Genomic DNA, 17,140 nt, shown 5'->3' on the forward strand with positions numbered 1-17,140 from the left:
TCTTTATAGGGTGATGAAATCAAGGATAAAGAGTAGAGTTTTTATCAGTTAATAAAATCATTAATAATTACGAGCTAATTGAAAGTCAGGGATTTGAAATCACAAAGAATAGATTTCAGGAGATAACTCAGGCCAATTGGGACAAAGATTATCTGTCACTTTTGTTCAGAATAAAATACTGGTGCAATATATGGACAGGAATAGAACTGCAAAACCCTGGAAACTGGAAACTGAACACCTAGGATCCATTCTTGATATTAAGAACCATGGGTTGTTGTTTTATTTAAATGACCCTTTAATCCAGTGGTTTTCAACTTTTCTAATGCCAGGACCCTTTAATATAGTTCCTCATGTTGTGGTGACCCCCAACCATAAGTCTAGCACTAATTCTCCCAACAGAGCTTTAAGCTGATTGGCAGGAACGTCAGAGAGACACCTCCACTGTAAACACCTGATTGGTCGGATTGTAAAAATATGTTACAAGAATAGCAGCTTTAGTTCCTACCACCATGGGAAATTTGTCATGGTCTTAGGCGACCCCTGTGAAATGGTGGTTCGACCCCCAAAGTGGTCCTGATCCCAGGTTGAGAACCACTGCTTAATCCCTTTACTAAGGTGGAGTCGGAGCGACTGAATTGAGGTGAGCATTTCCTGGACAGATGCCCATCCTGAAGCCTACACGGAGTTTGCAGCAGAATTTTCTCTTTGCGACCTGATGGAGAAACATCTGCTGCTGTCTAGGATTGAACTCTCAATCTTCAAGTGCGAGGCGAGTATCTTCATCTCTAGGCTACTGCACTGTTCTTACAGAGGTAAAATAATAATTGAAGAAATGTACTAGCCAACTCAGATAGAATAGGAGAACAAATAGAATAGGAGAACAAATAGAAGAAAAGCAAAATAAATACCAAACAAGACAGGTCTGACTAGCTCTCAACTGTTTAAAATTGTTTGTGTGACTTAAAATTTGGCTTTTAATGGTGTTCTTTGTTTGAGGCTTAACCAGCTATGCTGCAAAACTGCCAGATGCTTGCCCCAACCCATGAAAATGGATTCTCACCTATCTATATCAACTTTACAAAAATGTAATTAAACATTATACAGAATGTGAGAACTAATAATACAGATGCATGCATAAGCCTCAATTAATGAGTATCTGTAATATTTACCTTGACTTTGAGTCAGGTGAAGAATTTTGGATGTAACATATCTGGCAGTGTCCACTTCTACCAAACATTCTGCATTGATCTTCTCCAGTTGTGCCAACAGACTTAAAATCCGAGAGTTGTTAGTTATACTGGGGAAAACAAATGCATTTAGGCTGTGATAAGAAAGCAATTTTTTTCAGAATATGGAATGAAATATCAAGCAATTTAAAATTAGGAAAATGACCCCAGATATTACACAGCAAAAAGTAATAGTTGATAATTCTTTGCTTTTCCATATTAACGAGAAAGGGAATAGAAAAAAGAGCACTAAATTGAACATATAAAATCAATCTTGGCAGTTTCTCAGCAAACAAACCTCATTTATAACTGCAAGAGGAACACATACAAGAAATTAGAGGGGAGGACTGGTGAATCTAAATGGCCTCTTTTCCCAGGCCCTTTTCTTTGCTTTCAAAACTTTCTATGCCTGTGCACAATACAGATATGCTTATTTTCACTATTAACACTGTTAGATTAAAAATTAACTGATGGGTATGAAAACATCAACTTCTACATGTACACACACGTTAACACTGTAGGAAGTTTACAGATCACGTTTGTCAAACTGGAGGTTGTGCATCAGTCAGTGGTGGTGGATGGCACACAACAGATACTAGGTTGCAAAGCAGTGCCTTTCTGTAAAGTCCACTAGATGAGTTTGAGGCAGAAGTATGTTGAATGCAAAGACTATATATATCAGTGGTTCTCAATTGAGAGGGGCGGCATACAAGTTCAATTAATAAATAATAAACCTGGGGGTCAGAACCCCTTTGGGGGCAAATGACCCTTTCACAGGGGTCTCCTAAGACCATGGAAAAAGACAAATTTCCCATGGTATTAGGAATTAAAGCTTCTATTCTGGCGCCTTGGGATATATTTTTACAACCCAACTAATCAGGCATTTACAGTGGGGGTGTCCCTCTGACCTTCCTGGCAATCAGCTTAAAGCTCTGTTGGGAGAATTGGCACTAGACATATGGTTGGGGGTTACCACAACATGAAAAACTGTATTAAGGGGAGAATCACTGCACTATATGAGGTCCAGTGTTCTTTTTATCATTGCATTCGCTTTGGAAGGCACAGAGTTCCAGCAGAAAACATCTAAACCTCTACAGCAGTGTTTCCCAACCTTGGCAACTTGAAGATATCTGGACTTCAACTCAAATTCCATCAACTGCTACTGGATGTGGCTTGGGGGTTGTAAAATGCCCAAGTCTCGTGTAGAGTCTTATGGCACGCATGCTACAGGTAGCATAAAGAGTCTGCTCTTTAGACACTGTAGACTCCCACTGGCCAGGTGGTTTTCAGGTCTTGCCACATACGCACATGGTGCTTGTGGGAGACACACACACATGGGTGGGGAGCGGGGAACATGCAGAGGGAGGTGTCCTGCATGCATTTGTGGAGGGAAGGGAAAGTTCAGGGGAGCACGCGAATGTACAGGGGCGCATGGGTTGCGTGCACATGCATGGGAACAGCATGGGTTGCACACTCATGTGGGGCGGAGCACACACATGTGGTGGCCTGTGTGCATGTTGCATTATGGGTGAGTGCATACGCTTTTGGCACACAACAACAAAAAAGGGTAGCCATCATTGGAATACAATTAATTAATTAATTAATTATAATACACAGTGGTGCCTCTACTTAAGAACTTAATCGTTCCGTGACCAGGTTCTTAAGTAGAAAAGTTTGTAAGTAGAAGCAATTTTTCCCATAGGAATCAATGTAAAAGCAAATAATGCATGGTACCAGCCTGTAACCTGTTAGGAATTGGGTTGCGAAAGCAAGAGTAGCTTCATCTGCGCATGCGTAGGATCTAGGTAGCACACAAAAAACATTCCATCATCCTCTTCCCCTATTGCTGCTGCCTGTTCATGGAAAAATTGCTTTCCTGGAAAATAGTCCCTGGTTTTTTTTAAAAAAAAAGTTTGAGAGGCCACTGCTTTATACCTAGTAATATATTTATACCTCTTCTACCCATTTTTAGCCATCTAAAAAGTTTTTTTTACTTGTACAATTATAGATTTTTCCAAAGCGGATGATACCCCATTCTTTTATATTACTTAGTAAGCAACAGTCTAGAGAACCACAGAGAGAAAAATCACATCTAAACAAAATCAGAGAGTGAGTTGCACAATGTGTAGAAGTAACAGCTACTGCATTATAAGAATTGGCAGTGCAAGGCATTCTGCTTACTATCTTATAAGGATAAACATGATAATTTATAGTATACATATACTAAAATATGCCCAGGCTGAATAAACTGTTTAATAATACTACCAATATTCATTTTAAAACCTACAACAGATTACCATTATTTCGCCCGCTATTACAAACTAATTCTACTGCACAGTAAAAAAAAATGCCTAAATCATCTCTCTCAATTCAGGAGCATAATGGGTTAAAAATGAACATACTGAAACCTAACTATATTTAAAATAATTTATTTTACAGTTATTATATCACATACACCATTCTTGTTTAACACATTATTAATTCTTTGGCTAATCCGTGCAAATCATTCTTATACATTTATAGAAAGAGACATAAATATTCATTAGTATCACAGAATCTCACATTGAAACAAAATGCACAGTACAAAAAGAATATAGGTGAATGCAATGTGCATTCTAATGCCCCCAGTTTCTGAGCAGTCTCTACTTTCTCAGTTTGGAGAAGATTGTTGAGAAAGTGGTTGGGCTACATTTTCAAAGAGTCGTGGAGAATTTCAACTAGACACTTTTGGTCACTTTTCAAATGAACTCCGGCAGTCAGGATGGAATGCAACCATTCTAGTTCTTCTTGAACTCTTAGGATCCTTTGATATAAGATCAACTATGGTATCCTTCTATAATATGTCTGATTATATTTATGGATTGTGGTGTTTCTATGATTTTCTATGATATTTTTTTCTCCAAGGTGTTCTGCCTGACTGGGCTCAGGCAATGCGTAATAGTCCAAGGAAAAGAACTCAAACACACACGTGCTCTTCTAATCAGCGAACTTGTATTAAACAAACAAAAAAGGGTTAATCAAAACAGTCCTTAGTGTCAGGAAACAATGATAGTGCAAAGCTTACTTCAGCCGCATACAAAACACAGGAAAAAGCAAACAAAGACAACCTGCATGGAGCAGAAACGTTTCAGGAGTCCTTTGAATCTTTGGAGCAAAACAGCAAGTCCCAGAGGTTTCACCTCCCATGTGCCTGAAAAAGCTGGGTTGAAATCCAAAGGCACGGAACAGAAACTTCAGAGCAGGAACCACAAAATAACACAGATAAACAGCCTTGTGTCTCTGTTCCCTTTTATACCTTTAGCCCTCATTAAAGGAACCACACCCAGCCCTCAGTATAAGAACCACAGCCAGCCCAGGTGCTACTTTGATGGCCTGTAATAATCCTTCAATTGATCCCTCCTTTGCATAGCTCTTCGGCTACGCATGTCTATGAATTGGTCTGCAGAGGAATCCAAGGACGAAAGACTGTCTGAGTGACTGCATGCCAAATCCCCTGGGCTGTCTGCTGAGTCCTGCGAACCAGTGGTCTCATCCTCCTGGTTGTCTGCCACGTCTTCCTGGCTGTCAGCCAGGCTTTCGCACTCACTTTGTGTCGCATCTCTCCCATCTGTGGGAGCAACGGCTGGCCCAAGCCCAAACACAACACAAGGTAAGTTCTAGTCAATATTAATAATGAGGAAGAAATTGGCCTATATTATGCAGGGTACTACAAGGCTTGACACCTTCACTCTTTTTGTTTAACATCTATATGAAGTTGCTAAGTGAGGTATTGTATATTAAAGCTGTCAATAGCACAGGTCCTAGCTACTAAGTACTTTCTATCTCTCACAGTGACTGTTTATTTGGAAACTGTTGGCAAGCTCGGGACCCATCAATTAAACAATATCACCTGATCAGGCAAGACAGAAAGTAGGCCTTCTTTGCTACTACGCCGCCCCCCCCCCCCTCTGGAACAGCATTCCCCCCTAAGATGTATATGGCTACCACCCTGGCCTTATTTTCAATAACATCCTTAAAACCTTTTTTTCCCCCCCCTCCTAGTCCCTGAATCAATTTGAAAAATGGGGTCTTAAGGATGCTTCTCTACGCTGCTTCATTCAATTTTGTACCCAGTATGAGTTGGACAGCATTAAAAAAATCTAACTATAATTTAAAAGTATTGACAGTATAGTTCAGAAAGGCTGGCCATGTAACAAATGCAAATATTTCATGTTTTTAAAAAATTGGTTTGTTTAAAATATATGCATGTTTTCTTCCATAGTTTAAAAAAAGTATTAAGGAAATTCTGGTCATTATCAGTACTGACATGAATTAATTGAGCATCTGCTAGTTTGATTGGATTGGATTGGATTGGATTTGTATGCCGCCCTTCTCCGTAGACTCAGGGCGGCTAACAACAGTAGTAAAACAGCATATGACAATCCAATATTAAAACAATTAAAAATCCTTATTGTAAAACCAAACATACATACAGGCATACCATGCATAAAATTTAAATGCCTAGGGGGAAAGAGTATCTCAGTTCCCCCATGCCTGGTGGCAGAGGTGGGTTTTAAGAAGCTTACGAAAGGCAAGGAGGGTGGGAGCAATTCTAATCTCTGGGGGGAGTTGGTTCCAGTATTTCAGTAATATTTCTTTGGTTCAATGTTCTTACCCATTCCTAGGCTTTCTAACTTACCGAGAGATATTTCCCTCTTGCCAAGCCTGGGCGGAATTGTCTAGAGAGACCCACTTTCCAAGTGGTTTAATCATCCTGACTGTAGCATGGAATCGATGACTACGTCTCATTTCTGCATTTTCTTTCTTCTAAAAATGCCTTCATTCAAGCTGAAAACTAAGTGTAACCTATAGCTTAATCATTCTTTAAACAGTGATCTAATTCTAGAGCCATATCAAGACACAACTGCTATATGGTATGTTACCAGGGCAACCACTTCATGTCATAAGGCCACAGTTCCTCTTCAAGACTGAACCCAGAAACCTTGAGATTGTTTTACAGAATTCAGAAGGCTGATTCTGGAATAAATATATAGTAGTACATTTTATTATGGAAGTAAGTTTTCTTCAAAACAATAAAAGGGTCATTTTACAAATATGGCATTCCTTCATGTTAGCATACCCATTTTACATAACTAGAAAGCCATGATTAGACAAAATTTCCAGCCTATATTATTATTTTAGGTACAGTAAGTATGATTACTTTACATGCAAGTTACACAGTCAACTATAATTATTTCCACTCAATATTTCCTGTTACTTATACCTTTTGTAGTACATAAAACAGCTGGGAAACAATGTGATTTTTTGGATTTGTTTTCTCATTTTGCCTCTCATAGTTGAGGTCTACCTATGATATCTATTACAGGCCCCTGTCATCTTTTTAAGTGGGAGAACTTGCACAATTGGTGGCTGACTAAATATCCCCCCCCCCACTGTACATACCGTGTTTCCCCGAAAATAAGACACTGTCTTATATTAATTTTTGCTCCAAAAGTTGTGCTACATCTTCTTTTCGGGGGTGCCTTATATTTCTCAAATAAGACAAATTCACAGGCAGAAAAGCTGACACCCCCAAAGAAAGTGTACCGTACGGTACACTGATTATAGTACGGTACCTGTCCATATGGCACACACACACACAAATGACGGCACTTATATGGTACAACAGTATACTCCCGCTATTGCAGCTTCCGGCCACCAGAGGAACTACAGTCTATGCAGTGTAGTGGAGACTGTAATGGCGGTGAGACAGCAGCAGACTGTGTCTGCTGTACTGGACGGTACAAAGCGATGGAAGGGGCCAGCAGGGGACGCCACATTATTACGGTACCGCTATGAACAGCTTTGAATAGTACCGTATGTTTTTCCACCGTACCGTATGTAAACTTGACTATGCCTTATTTTCGGGGGATGCCTTATATTAGCAAATTCTGCAAAACCTCTGACATGCCTTACTTTCGGGGTACGTCTTATTTTCGGGGGGAAAGGGGAGGATTCTTACTGATATTCTGCTATCAATTATGTCCCACAGAGTACCCTCACAAGATGATGAAATTGAAAAAAAATGTTTGGTGTAAAAAGGTTTGTAGACAGCTTACACAAAAATTGAATCCTGGCAAACATACAAACATAACTAATTGATATGAGGTGTGAAAATATAGGAAGGAAAATATTCTGAACAGATTATCTTACATATTAATGAAATGCAAGGAAAAACTGGTACAATCTCATCTGCAGCATAATTTTTGATTCCTAGAATGAGAAAATTTAAACTTCCTTACTTTGCAAATATAAGATTTACTAAATGTTTCCTTACTGTGAAATATTATGTATCCTATTCCATACTATTTCTCAAAAATATCTCTGCTAGTAAAATTCTGGTCTTATTCAAAAATAATCATTACAGATAAAGTACCCTTATAATTGGCTTAGCTGAAAGCAGTTCTGTGACGAGAAATGTAAAAAAAATAATACAAATATATCTGTATTATTTTGGAATACATATTGCATTGAACTTGAGCCAATTGTGTCTTAATGCCATGAGTTATATATAGTACAGTAGAACCCCGACTTACGAGACTAATTGGTTCCGGAAGGAGGCTCGTAAGTCGGAACGCTCGTATGACAAAACATTGTTTCCCATAGGAAACAATGTAAAGTCAATTAATCCGTGCAACAACAAAAAAAACCGCTGCCGCCGAACGCGGAAGTTAGCGTTCGGCTTCAGGAGACAGCTGCGAAGCGGCGCGCGTGTTTTAAAAGGTTGCAGCCGGCCTGGGGGGCTTGCCAGCACCCCCCCCCCGAGCCCCCCAGGCCGGCTGCAACCTTTTAAAACACGCGGGATACGAGTGCCAAGGAGCTGTCTCCTGAAGCCGAACGCGGAAGTTAGCGTTCGGCTTCAGGAGACAGCTCCTTGGCGCTCATATCCCGAATGTGAGCTCGGGAGGTGAACAAAAATGTCGCTCCCCTCCCAGCTCTTATCTCGAGTAGCTCGTAAGTAGAGCTGCTCGTATGTCGAGGTTCCACTGTACTGCCAATATCTACACAGAAGAGGAAAGGAGAAACAGTCCTAACCAAGGACAGAAAATTCAAACTATGTAGCAATGCAAAAATGCTCAACAAAAAGAAATAGAACAAAAATCTAAAATAGAGAGATGTGCGATGGATGCTTAGCTGATATTCTAAGAGTTCAGCACTTAGAATTCCCCCCCCCTTGTTTTCCACCCCCTCAAATTAACGGGCAACTTATACTCTGAAAAATACAGTATGTGGAATCTGTTGTATTTGAACTTCTTAAATGTGCAAGCTATTAATAATATAAAACATGAAGCAAAGTTTTAAGTGCTGAGCTCTCCCAGCAATTTGCCTCTCAGAAAATACATACCGTATGATATGCACTGTTTGCTATGTATTTCTGTGCATGTGTGCCTGATCCATAGAAATAGCAAAGAATTGGAGAAATGTACATTATAGCAGTATATTAATGCTAAAAAGTTTTCTTAAAATGTAGTCACACTAACTCCTCCCAATTATTTAAATAAATCTACTGTACTCCAAACATGACTAAGTCAGGATCTAACTCAGCTGCCTTATTTTCATACTACAACAGGACTCTGTTACATTTCAGGCTATACTTGTATAGATGCTGTTAAAATTGATATTACTGTCTGGAAATATAGTTGTTCTCTGCTATTTAAAAGAAGATGCAGTAGCACTGGACCTCTTCAGATCAAGCATTTATTTTAAAAAGCTTCTCCGTTTTGTTAAATTGTCTAGAACAATAATAAAGCAGTTTAAAAAAAATAAGTCTCATAAATTGAACATTCTATAGGCATTTAGTTATTGACTTACCTCTTTTTGTGCTTTGCAAACTACAAAAAACCAGTTTCAGCACAGCCTGATTAACCCAAGAAAATAAAAATCTGCCTCTGCCTCCTAGCAACTTGCCTCTTTGCAGCTTTAGTTTCACTTTCAGTTTTAGCACAAGCAGCTAATAGTTTCAGGCTGCAGGGATTGTCATAACCAATTGTCGCCTGCATGCAGCCTGAATCAACTGATGGTCGGGAGGCTGATAATCAGTTGCTTCTGCTAATCGGGGCTCTGCCCTGTTTGCTACAAAGAGGCAAATTGCTGAGAGGCAGAAGCCAAAGGGTGGGGTGGCTGGGCAGGGCTACATTCGGTGTATAAGACGCGTCCACATTTTCACCCACTTTTAGAGAGGAGAAAGGTGCATCTTATACTCCAAAAATATGGCATATTACCAGATTTCTTTTATTTGTTATTTAATCCAAACAGTATTTTGTACATTACAAATAAAATTTATTCATATAATTATATATAAAAGGTAGTAATAATTATAATTTTACAGAAAACCTATTGAACATAGTCCAATGTCAGAAAATTCTTCTCAATGTTTATTTTCCAATTAAACTTAAAAATGTTAATAATTTTGAAAATTATTACATACAATGAATATTAAAATAAATTTAAATACATTAAAACTATCGCTTGGGCATTTAAAGGAAAAATAATTAGTTCAATTTTATGAATCAGATTTTGGGTTAGAAAAATATATATAATTACCATAGACAAAAATAACTTCAAAAAGATTCTTATTGATAGAAGATATTGTAAGATATTAGAATTTCCTGGCAAAAGATTAGGGGTTGTTGGGTTTTTTTGTAAGAAAGTCTTCTATGTTAAATCTTTGGAGAAAGCCATGGCATATGAATACTAGTTTTTCAAATACACATTTTTCAATTTTCAATTAACTTTTCTATAATCAGGTTTATTATCAGATAAACAAGAACATAATCATTTTGAGAACACTTCACACATAAACTTCAAACATTAAAATCAGAATATGAAAACAAATTAAAATAAGACAAGAGAAGAAAAAACCAATCCAATTCCTGCAAACCAGAATTTTTTAAAAAATCAGTGAAATCAGTTTTTTTACTGATTACCTTTTTTCTGATGCCATTTTCAGTTTATTCATTCTGGAGAGATTTTTGAGATTTTATCACAAAAAGATCAGTTGCTCATATCAACATATTATCTGAAAAAGAAAGAAGCATTTACAAGTATATGTACACAGACTATTTGGTAGATGAAATTGATGTAATAAGTATACTTAATAAGTAATGTGAAAATGGGGCTAAGAAAAAACACATCATTTGCAGACAAATCTCTAAAAATTATCAACTGCATTAAAATGGCTCTAGAAATACAGTTTAGGGATATAATTTTAGTTACGATTAATTAGTGGTTTGACTGCAATTATTGTAGAGGGTTAGGGAAAAAAGGGAAGGGATGCCAAAATTCCCAAATTGGGTACTGCATATTAGCACTCATTTCTTCATATAACATGCACATCTACATTCATTCCTTATTGGGAGGAAACCATCAGATTAGTGTATACAGTGGTCCCTCGATCATCGCGAGGGTTCCGTTCCAGGACCCCACGCGACGATCGATTTTTCGCGAAGTAGCGGTGCGGAAGTAAAAACACCATCTGCGCATGCGCAGATGGTGTTTTTACTTCCACCGCAGCAGCGAGGAGCCGAAGATTGGGGTTTCCCTGCCGCCTCGCTGCTGCTGCTTGTCCGCGCGCGCGCCGCCCGGCCTTCACCCGCCCACCCCGTTGCTCTCGCTGCTTCCCAGCTGGGAAGCGGCCCCCGCGCGCGCGCCGCCCGGCCTTCGCCCGCCCACCCCGTTGCTCTTATTGCTTCCCAGCTGGGAAGCGGCCCCCGCGCGCGCGCCGCCCGGCCTTCCCCCGCCCACCCCGTTGCTCTTATTGCTTCCCAGCTGGGGAAACTCCACCATCTACGCATGCGTGGCCATAGAAAAAAAGGGCACGCATGCGCAGATGGTGTTGTTTACTTCCGGGTTGAAAACTCGCGATATAGCCCTTTCGCGATGCTCGAGGACGCGAAACTCGAGGGATCACTGTATTCCTCATATAACGATTTAAAATTCTAGAACTGCCAAATTCTGTCTTCAGAACATTTCTAAAGGAGATGAAATCTTTGCAAACAGGTATAATTTCTTCTATATGGTAGTAGCACCAGTATACGCTTAGATCAGAATTCTATTTTTATAAAGTATTTTGCTTTCCTTTCACAATCATCACTCTATTTTTACTCACCAAAATATTTGCTTATCTCTGATTTGAAAACATTTTTAAAATTACTTTAAATCAAAGTTCCAACTGCACTTTTGTGGCGTACATGCCATTTCTGAAATTTCACTGAAGTTTCCATAGCAAACTACAACAACAAAGAAACTGCCTTCCTTGTGTAATACGTAATCTTCTGACCGGAAAAATGGTTGCCTGAAAATGACCCCTTGGCACAGAATAATTGAAAAGATTTTTTTCAATTAGCTACTATTTATTGATTTTATTGTAATTCCTTTTTAATCAGCCACCAAAGGAGAGTTGGGCAGTACAGAAATGTCGTATTATTTAATAATATTATTTACTTTTCCATACTGCCTCTATTACTTTTTTTTAGCTATTCTAGGCAGCTTCTTTTTTGTCAATAAGACGAGTGTAGAAACTAAGAGTAAAATATCGAAGAAGATTCTCTGTCATCCAAGGAGATATGTCTGAAAGTGAAACGATGGTAACTGGACATTTTTCTTTTTCTTTGTTTGAAATATTTTACTGCTTATTCTAGTAGCTTCTTCCATCTGATTTCAGTTCTTCAGACTGAAGAAACCTGGATAAGCAGCAAAATGTTTCAACCCCCCCCCCAAAAAAAAAGAAAAAGAAAAGAAGACAAGTTTCCCATGATTCAACTTCCAGATAAGAATAAAATAGTTCTAGACAATTAAACTGTCCAACACATTTATCTGCTGAAGAGGTTATTGAGATCTTCACATCTCTACTTAAGGTAAATGAACTTGGAGGAGTCGAATAAACTTTCAAGATTTATTGCCAGGAATATACAACACTACACTAGTTGTATGGATGATCTGAGTGTTCCAGATCAGGCTTTTCTACAGATAAGACATTCAGGAACATAAAAGCATACATGCAGCAATCCTTTTAAATATTTAATTTCATTAAAATAAAATTGCTCTAATGTGGGAATTATTTTCAGTAAGCTATAATTTCTCCAGGCCCAAAAGTTTACTGTTTCCAAGTAATCCTTGCTTACCAATCACAATGGAGCTCCGAGTCTGCGGAGAGGGGCAGCATACAAATCTAATAAATTATTATTATTATTATTATTATTATTATTATTATTATTATTATTATTATTATTGGAGACCGGCATCTCTATCACTAAATGGTGGCCTTATTAAGCATGACATCATGTGACTTGTGACCTTCTGTTGGCTTTCTCACTGACTTTGCTTCTGTTGTGAAGGTTGCAATTGGCGATCATCTGATCACAGGAAGCTGCAGTAGCCTCAATTTTGAGGACCAATCCTAAGTCTCACTTTTCACTGTGTCTAACCTTGAATGGTCGCTGAACAAGTGATCAATAGCAAAGAACAGTCTTCATGAATACAAAATCAAATGTGTCCCTCCCCCCAATGCCTGGCCCCCATTATAACTGCAACGTGAGCAAACTCATTAAAATAATACCTTTAAATCCGGGTAGCCCCCAACTTATGATTGGGGATTTAATAACTGTTCAAAGTTATGACGACCTCAAAGAGTGTGTCTTACAGTCTGTAAAGCTCCTTCTGGTTGTCATAAACATTTTGCAACCCCCAGGGGAGGGGTACTGCCCAGACGGGGGGGGGGGGGGAAACGGACGCAGTGGGGTAGCGAAAATGGAGTTCCACCCCAGAACACCCAATTTGCACTGAAAGATATTGAAACAAAATGCATAAGCCACGCCCACAGTGTGGTAGCAAAAATTTTGGTAGCCCTTCACTGGCTACCTTCCCCATCCCATGGACACATGACTGCATTTTGGACACTTGGAAAATGTCTAACTGCTTTAATTGCAGTATCCTGTGGTCACATGACTACAATTTGAGACTCTTTTAATGGTTTCTGTCCCAAAACACCTATCAGGAGAGTTCCAGTTTCACCACGATTCATTTAACAATCACCATAAACAGTTATAAAATCATGTTATCACATGGGTCTTTCAACTTACAATAGTCATGACTTACAACTGAAATTCCAGTCCCAATTTTAGTTACAAGTTAAGAGCTACCTATACATGACTAGGGATCAAGTTTAACATTATAACAGATTTAAGACATAGAAAATAAATCTTCACAATGATTTTATATTTCATATTTCTAGTAAGTGGGAGGGTGAAAATCAAGGCTATAATTATTTCCTAGAAAGCACTGTTAATATCAAACGTCATTATCTCAGCCAAACATTACTATATTAGGATAAAGCAAGCAAGCATAATGCTATGATCAAATTGACATAGCACAATTCTACAACTCTTTATCTGTGTGTCTTCAAAAGTCAGTCACAATAAGGAGAGTGAAATCCATCTGGCTACTGCATTACAGCCTCATATATTGCATTTTTTTCTATTCTTTTAAAAAATCTGAAACTATTTAAAGAATAAGGAATAAGATATTTTTCAACAATTACTCCAGACAACCTTCACTGTTGAAATAGTTTAAATCTATTGCATAAAATCGTCTCTTTGTCCAAAAGAGGGAAGTGAGGCTCTTTAATTTGTAATTTGTTTGTTATCATGGATTTTTTTTCTCTCAAGTGATAAAATAGGATGTAGAAAGAATTCTAAATATTGCAATATGTATATAAATCTCAAAAGCCATTTTAGTATAGTAATTAAAGAAACCAGGCTACAAACTAGGAGATTGAGTTCTAGTCCCGCCTTAGGCATGAAGCTAGCTAGGTGTCTTTGGTCAGTCACCTTCTCCCAGCTGTAAGAAGATGGCCTTAGCTATTCACTTCTAAAACTACTGCTAAGAAAGTTGCAGGGGCTTGTACAGGCAATCACCCAAGGTCAACACTGATTCAAACGCACAGACACAAATCTCTACTTCCTTCCAATTTTATATTTTAAAAATATTATGCAAATAATTGTAGGAGCCCATGAGATCCAAAATATGGACTTCACCAATGACTGGTTATATCAATTTGGCCTCTTGCTCATGGAAAACTCCCTGATCCAACTAAGAATTCCATAAATGGAAGGAACAGAAATTATTTTAGTTGATTACTACTTCCCTGAACAGTTCCTCAGTTTCTCCTCTCCCACTTATAACCAAGAATACTTGATTGCTGAGTTTTACCATATAAATTTACATATACATTTACAATCATGAGAAAAACTATTTGAAATAAAATATCATGTTGAAATCAGCATATAATTTATTACAAAGAGAATTTGCCTTCCATAGTCACCAAAGCATGCAGTTGCTTTATGCAAACTAGTGGTTCACGAGAGCTTTTCTCTGACCTCTCCTTCTTCTGATTATCAAGCAATATGAATCTTAAATAAAATGTGGTATTTGTAAATAAAGGCTTCTGTGTTTTGAAGATGAAATTCAAAAACCTCCCTCAGAAATGCTTTCTTTGATAAATATGCAAAGGTTTTGAAGCGGTGCTACAGTTGCTATTTCAACTGGACCAACATCTGCTTAACATAAATGTTTTATGTGGTAAGCTAAGGCTTCGTTCATTCTATGTAAACTAACTGTACGGATACAATAATTCTGGATGCAAATTAAGACCATCTTGTGTGGTGCACCTTAAACTGATAACAGATGTTTTTGGCTTTTTCTCATGCCTTATTCCAGCCATGTTCAGTTAAAGGAACACATTAAATGAAAGCATGATTTATTTGAATCATGGTTTCTTGAACAAGCTATAGAATACGGAGACATAAACTAGACTTTATACATTATAATGGCTGAGTGTACATCTGCTGAGTCAAAGCCAAGCACATCAGCAGCAGGATTATTTCACTGTACCGAAACAATTGGAGCTAGACATTAGGAGAAACTGAAAAACTGGGCATTCTTTACACACTTTTCTCCAGATTCCTCTCCCCTCAAATACATAAGTATTATGCTTCATAATACTTACAGCAGACATTAGGCAGATAAGAACAGTCCTGTATGTATGCAAAACACCTGCACAAACATCCCCGGGAGCAAACTGGGTTTTAGCAAACTGGTTTGGAATCCTAACCACATACAATTTCATGCTGCTTATCATCCATACACACTGGAGGCTGCTGTGTGTCAATGATAAGATTTGTTTTTCAAATATCCTTGGCTTCCATTTGGACTGCTTTAACCACTTTAATTTTATTGTTGTTTCTATATAAATCTCTATCTATCTATCTATCTATCTATCTATCTATCTATCTATCTATCTATCTATCTATCTGCCTGTCTCTCTGTATGTGTGTGTCTGTGTATAACATATTTTTGCTGATAATGAAATCTATTTCTATCTATTTCAAGCTATTCTGTTCTCATCAGCTAGCCATACCCTTATATATTGGATAGATAGATAGATAGATAGATAGATAGATAGATAGATAGATAGATAGATAGATAGATAGATAGATGTGGGTAAAATGAGGACCCGGATTGTAGGGGCAATATGCTGGCTCTGTTAAAAAGTGCTATTGCTAACATGTCGTAAGCTGTCCTGAGTCTAAGGCGAAGGGCGGCATAAAAATTGAATAAATAAAATAGATAGGTAGGTAGGTAGGTAGGTAGGCAGGCAGGCAGGCAGGCAGGCAGGCAGATGTGGGTAAAATGAGGAGCCGGATTGTAGAGGCAATATGCTGGCTCTGTTAAAGTGCTATTGCTAACATGTTGTAAGCTGCCCTGAGTCTAAGGAGAAGGGCGGCATAAAAATCGAATAAATAAAATAGGTAGGTAGGTAGGTAGGTAGGTAGACATATAAAGGTATGGCTAGGTAATGAGAGCAAAATAAATTATATATATAAACATGTGACACACACATACATACATACACACACACCCCAAAGGAAAAGAAAAGTATTTTAAAAAACGGGCTATTTTTAGAACACCTCCTCCCCCACCATCCAGTGTGAAAACCTAACAAGTCATGCCTGTTTAATAAACAAGAAATGCCACTCGACTTTTTTTCACTGCGAATCCTAATCAGGCGCAATGCTGCAAGGTTTCAAACCTAGTCTAGTTTTATTCCAGAAAATAAACCGCCCACTCTCCCCGCACACACACAAAAAAGACCTTGTGAATGAAGCTGGACTCTAAACAAACGTCGATAAATATCATATGTTCCCTTTCGAGAGAAAATTGGGGAGGGGGGGTGTTGGACCAACCATTCCAGAATTACAGCTTCTTATTCTAGCGAGATCGCCAATGATGACGAACCCGCTCTTCGGGGGTCCATTTGCAGAGACCACCGATTCCCTCGGCTAAACTGCCTCCCCTTTTCAATATTTTATCCCGTTTGCTTCTGTTGCTGCCGCCAGAGGTCAGAAACCCCCTAAAAAGCTCCGCCGACAGGCAAAGCTTGGCCGAAGGGGCGAGTCAAGGCGAGCGTCCTCTACCACCACCACCCCGGGCTGCGTCAGTCACCTTTTTTTTTCAGGTAGAGAGCGGCGATCTTCCTTAAGGTCCGGCCGGAGCGCTGGTACCTCTCAGCACCGCATCACCTTCGAGGAGAAGATGGAGGGAGGGAGGGGGGTGGCAAGCAGGTGAGACGAAGTGGGGCCGGACCCACTTCGCCCAAGGCGCCGAAATGGCCACTCCCGGCCGAGAGGCAATGACACAGCGGGCCGCCGAGGCTCCGGTGTCGCCGAGCCCGGACTCTCCAACACACGCCCGACCGGGAGAACGAGGACGCGGCAGAAACCTGCCCGCATCCTGGCGACGTCGTCGCGCTCGCCCGGCCTCCTTCTCCTCCCCCTCCCCCCACCGGTGCCGCGCGCGCGTGCCCGGCCGTAGCGTGC

The 17,140-nt window shown here is 39.2% G+C and overlaps 1 protein-coding gene across 4 annotated transcripts in view; it reads right to left on the reverse strand.

Moving 5' to 3' along the window:
- The window catches only part of AGTPBP1 (ATP/GTP binding carboxypeptidase 1), a 57,704-nt gene extending 40,583 nt beyond the window's left edge, over positions 1-17,121 (reverse strand). The window contains exons 1-3 of one of the 4 annotated variants that reach the window (XM_070742769.1): positions 16,767-17,121; positions 10,193-10,284; positions 1,170-1,297 (exon numbers count right to left, since the gene is read on the reverse strand). In XM_070742769.1, the coding sequence (XP_070598870.1) occupies positions 1,170-1,297; positions 10,193-10,224 (160 nt within the window). In that variant the 5' untranslated portion in view covers positions 10,225-10,284; positions 16,767-17,121. Of the gene's footprint in view, positions 1-1,169; positions 1,298-10,192; positions 10,286-16,766 lie in introns of those variants that run through there. The other 3 variants (XM_070742770.1, XM_070742768.1, XM_070742771.1) reach the window with 3 other exon arrangements.
- Between the last annotated feature and the right edge of the window lie 19 nt (positions 17,122-17,140).

Source organism: Erythrolamprus reginae, chromosome 2 (genome assembly GCF_031021105.1).
Source record: "Erythrolamprus reginae isolate rEryReg1 chromosome 2, rEryReg1.hap1, whole genome shotgun sequence".
NCBI classification, from domain to species: domain Eukaryota; kingdom Metazoa; phylum Chordata; class Lepidosauria; order Squamata; family Dipsadidae; genus Erythrolamprus; species Erythrolamprus reginae.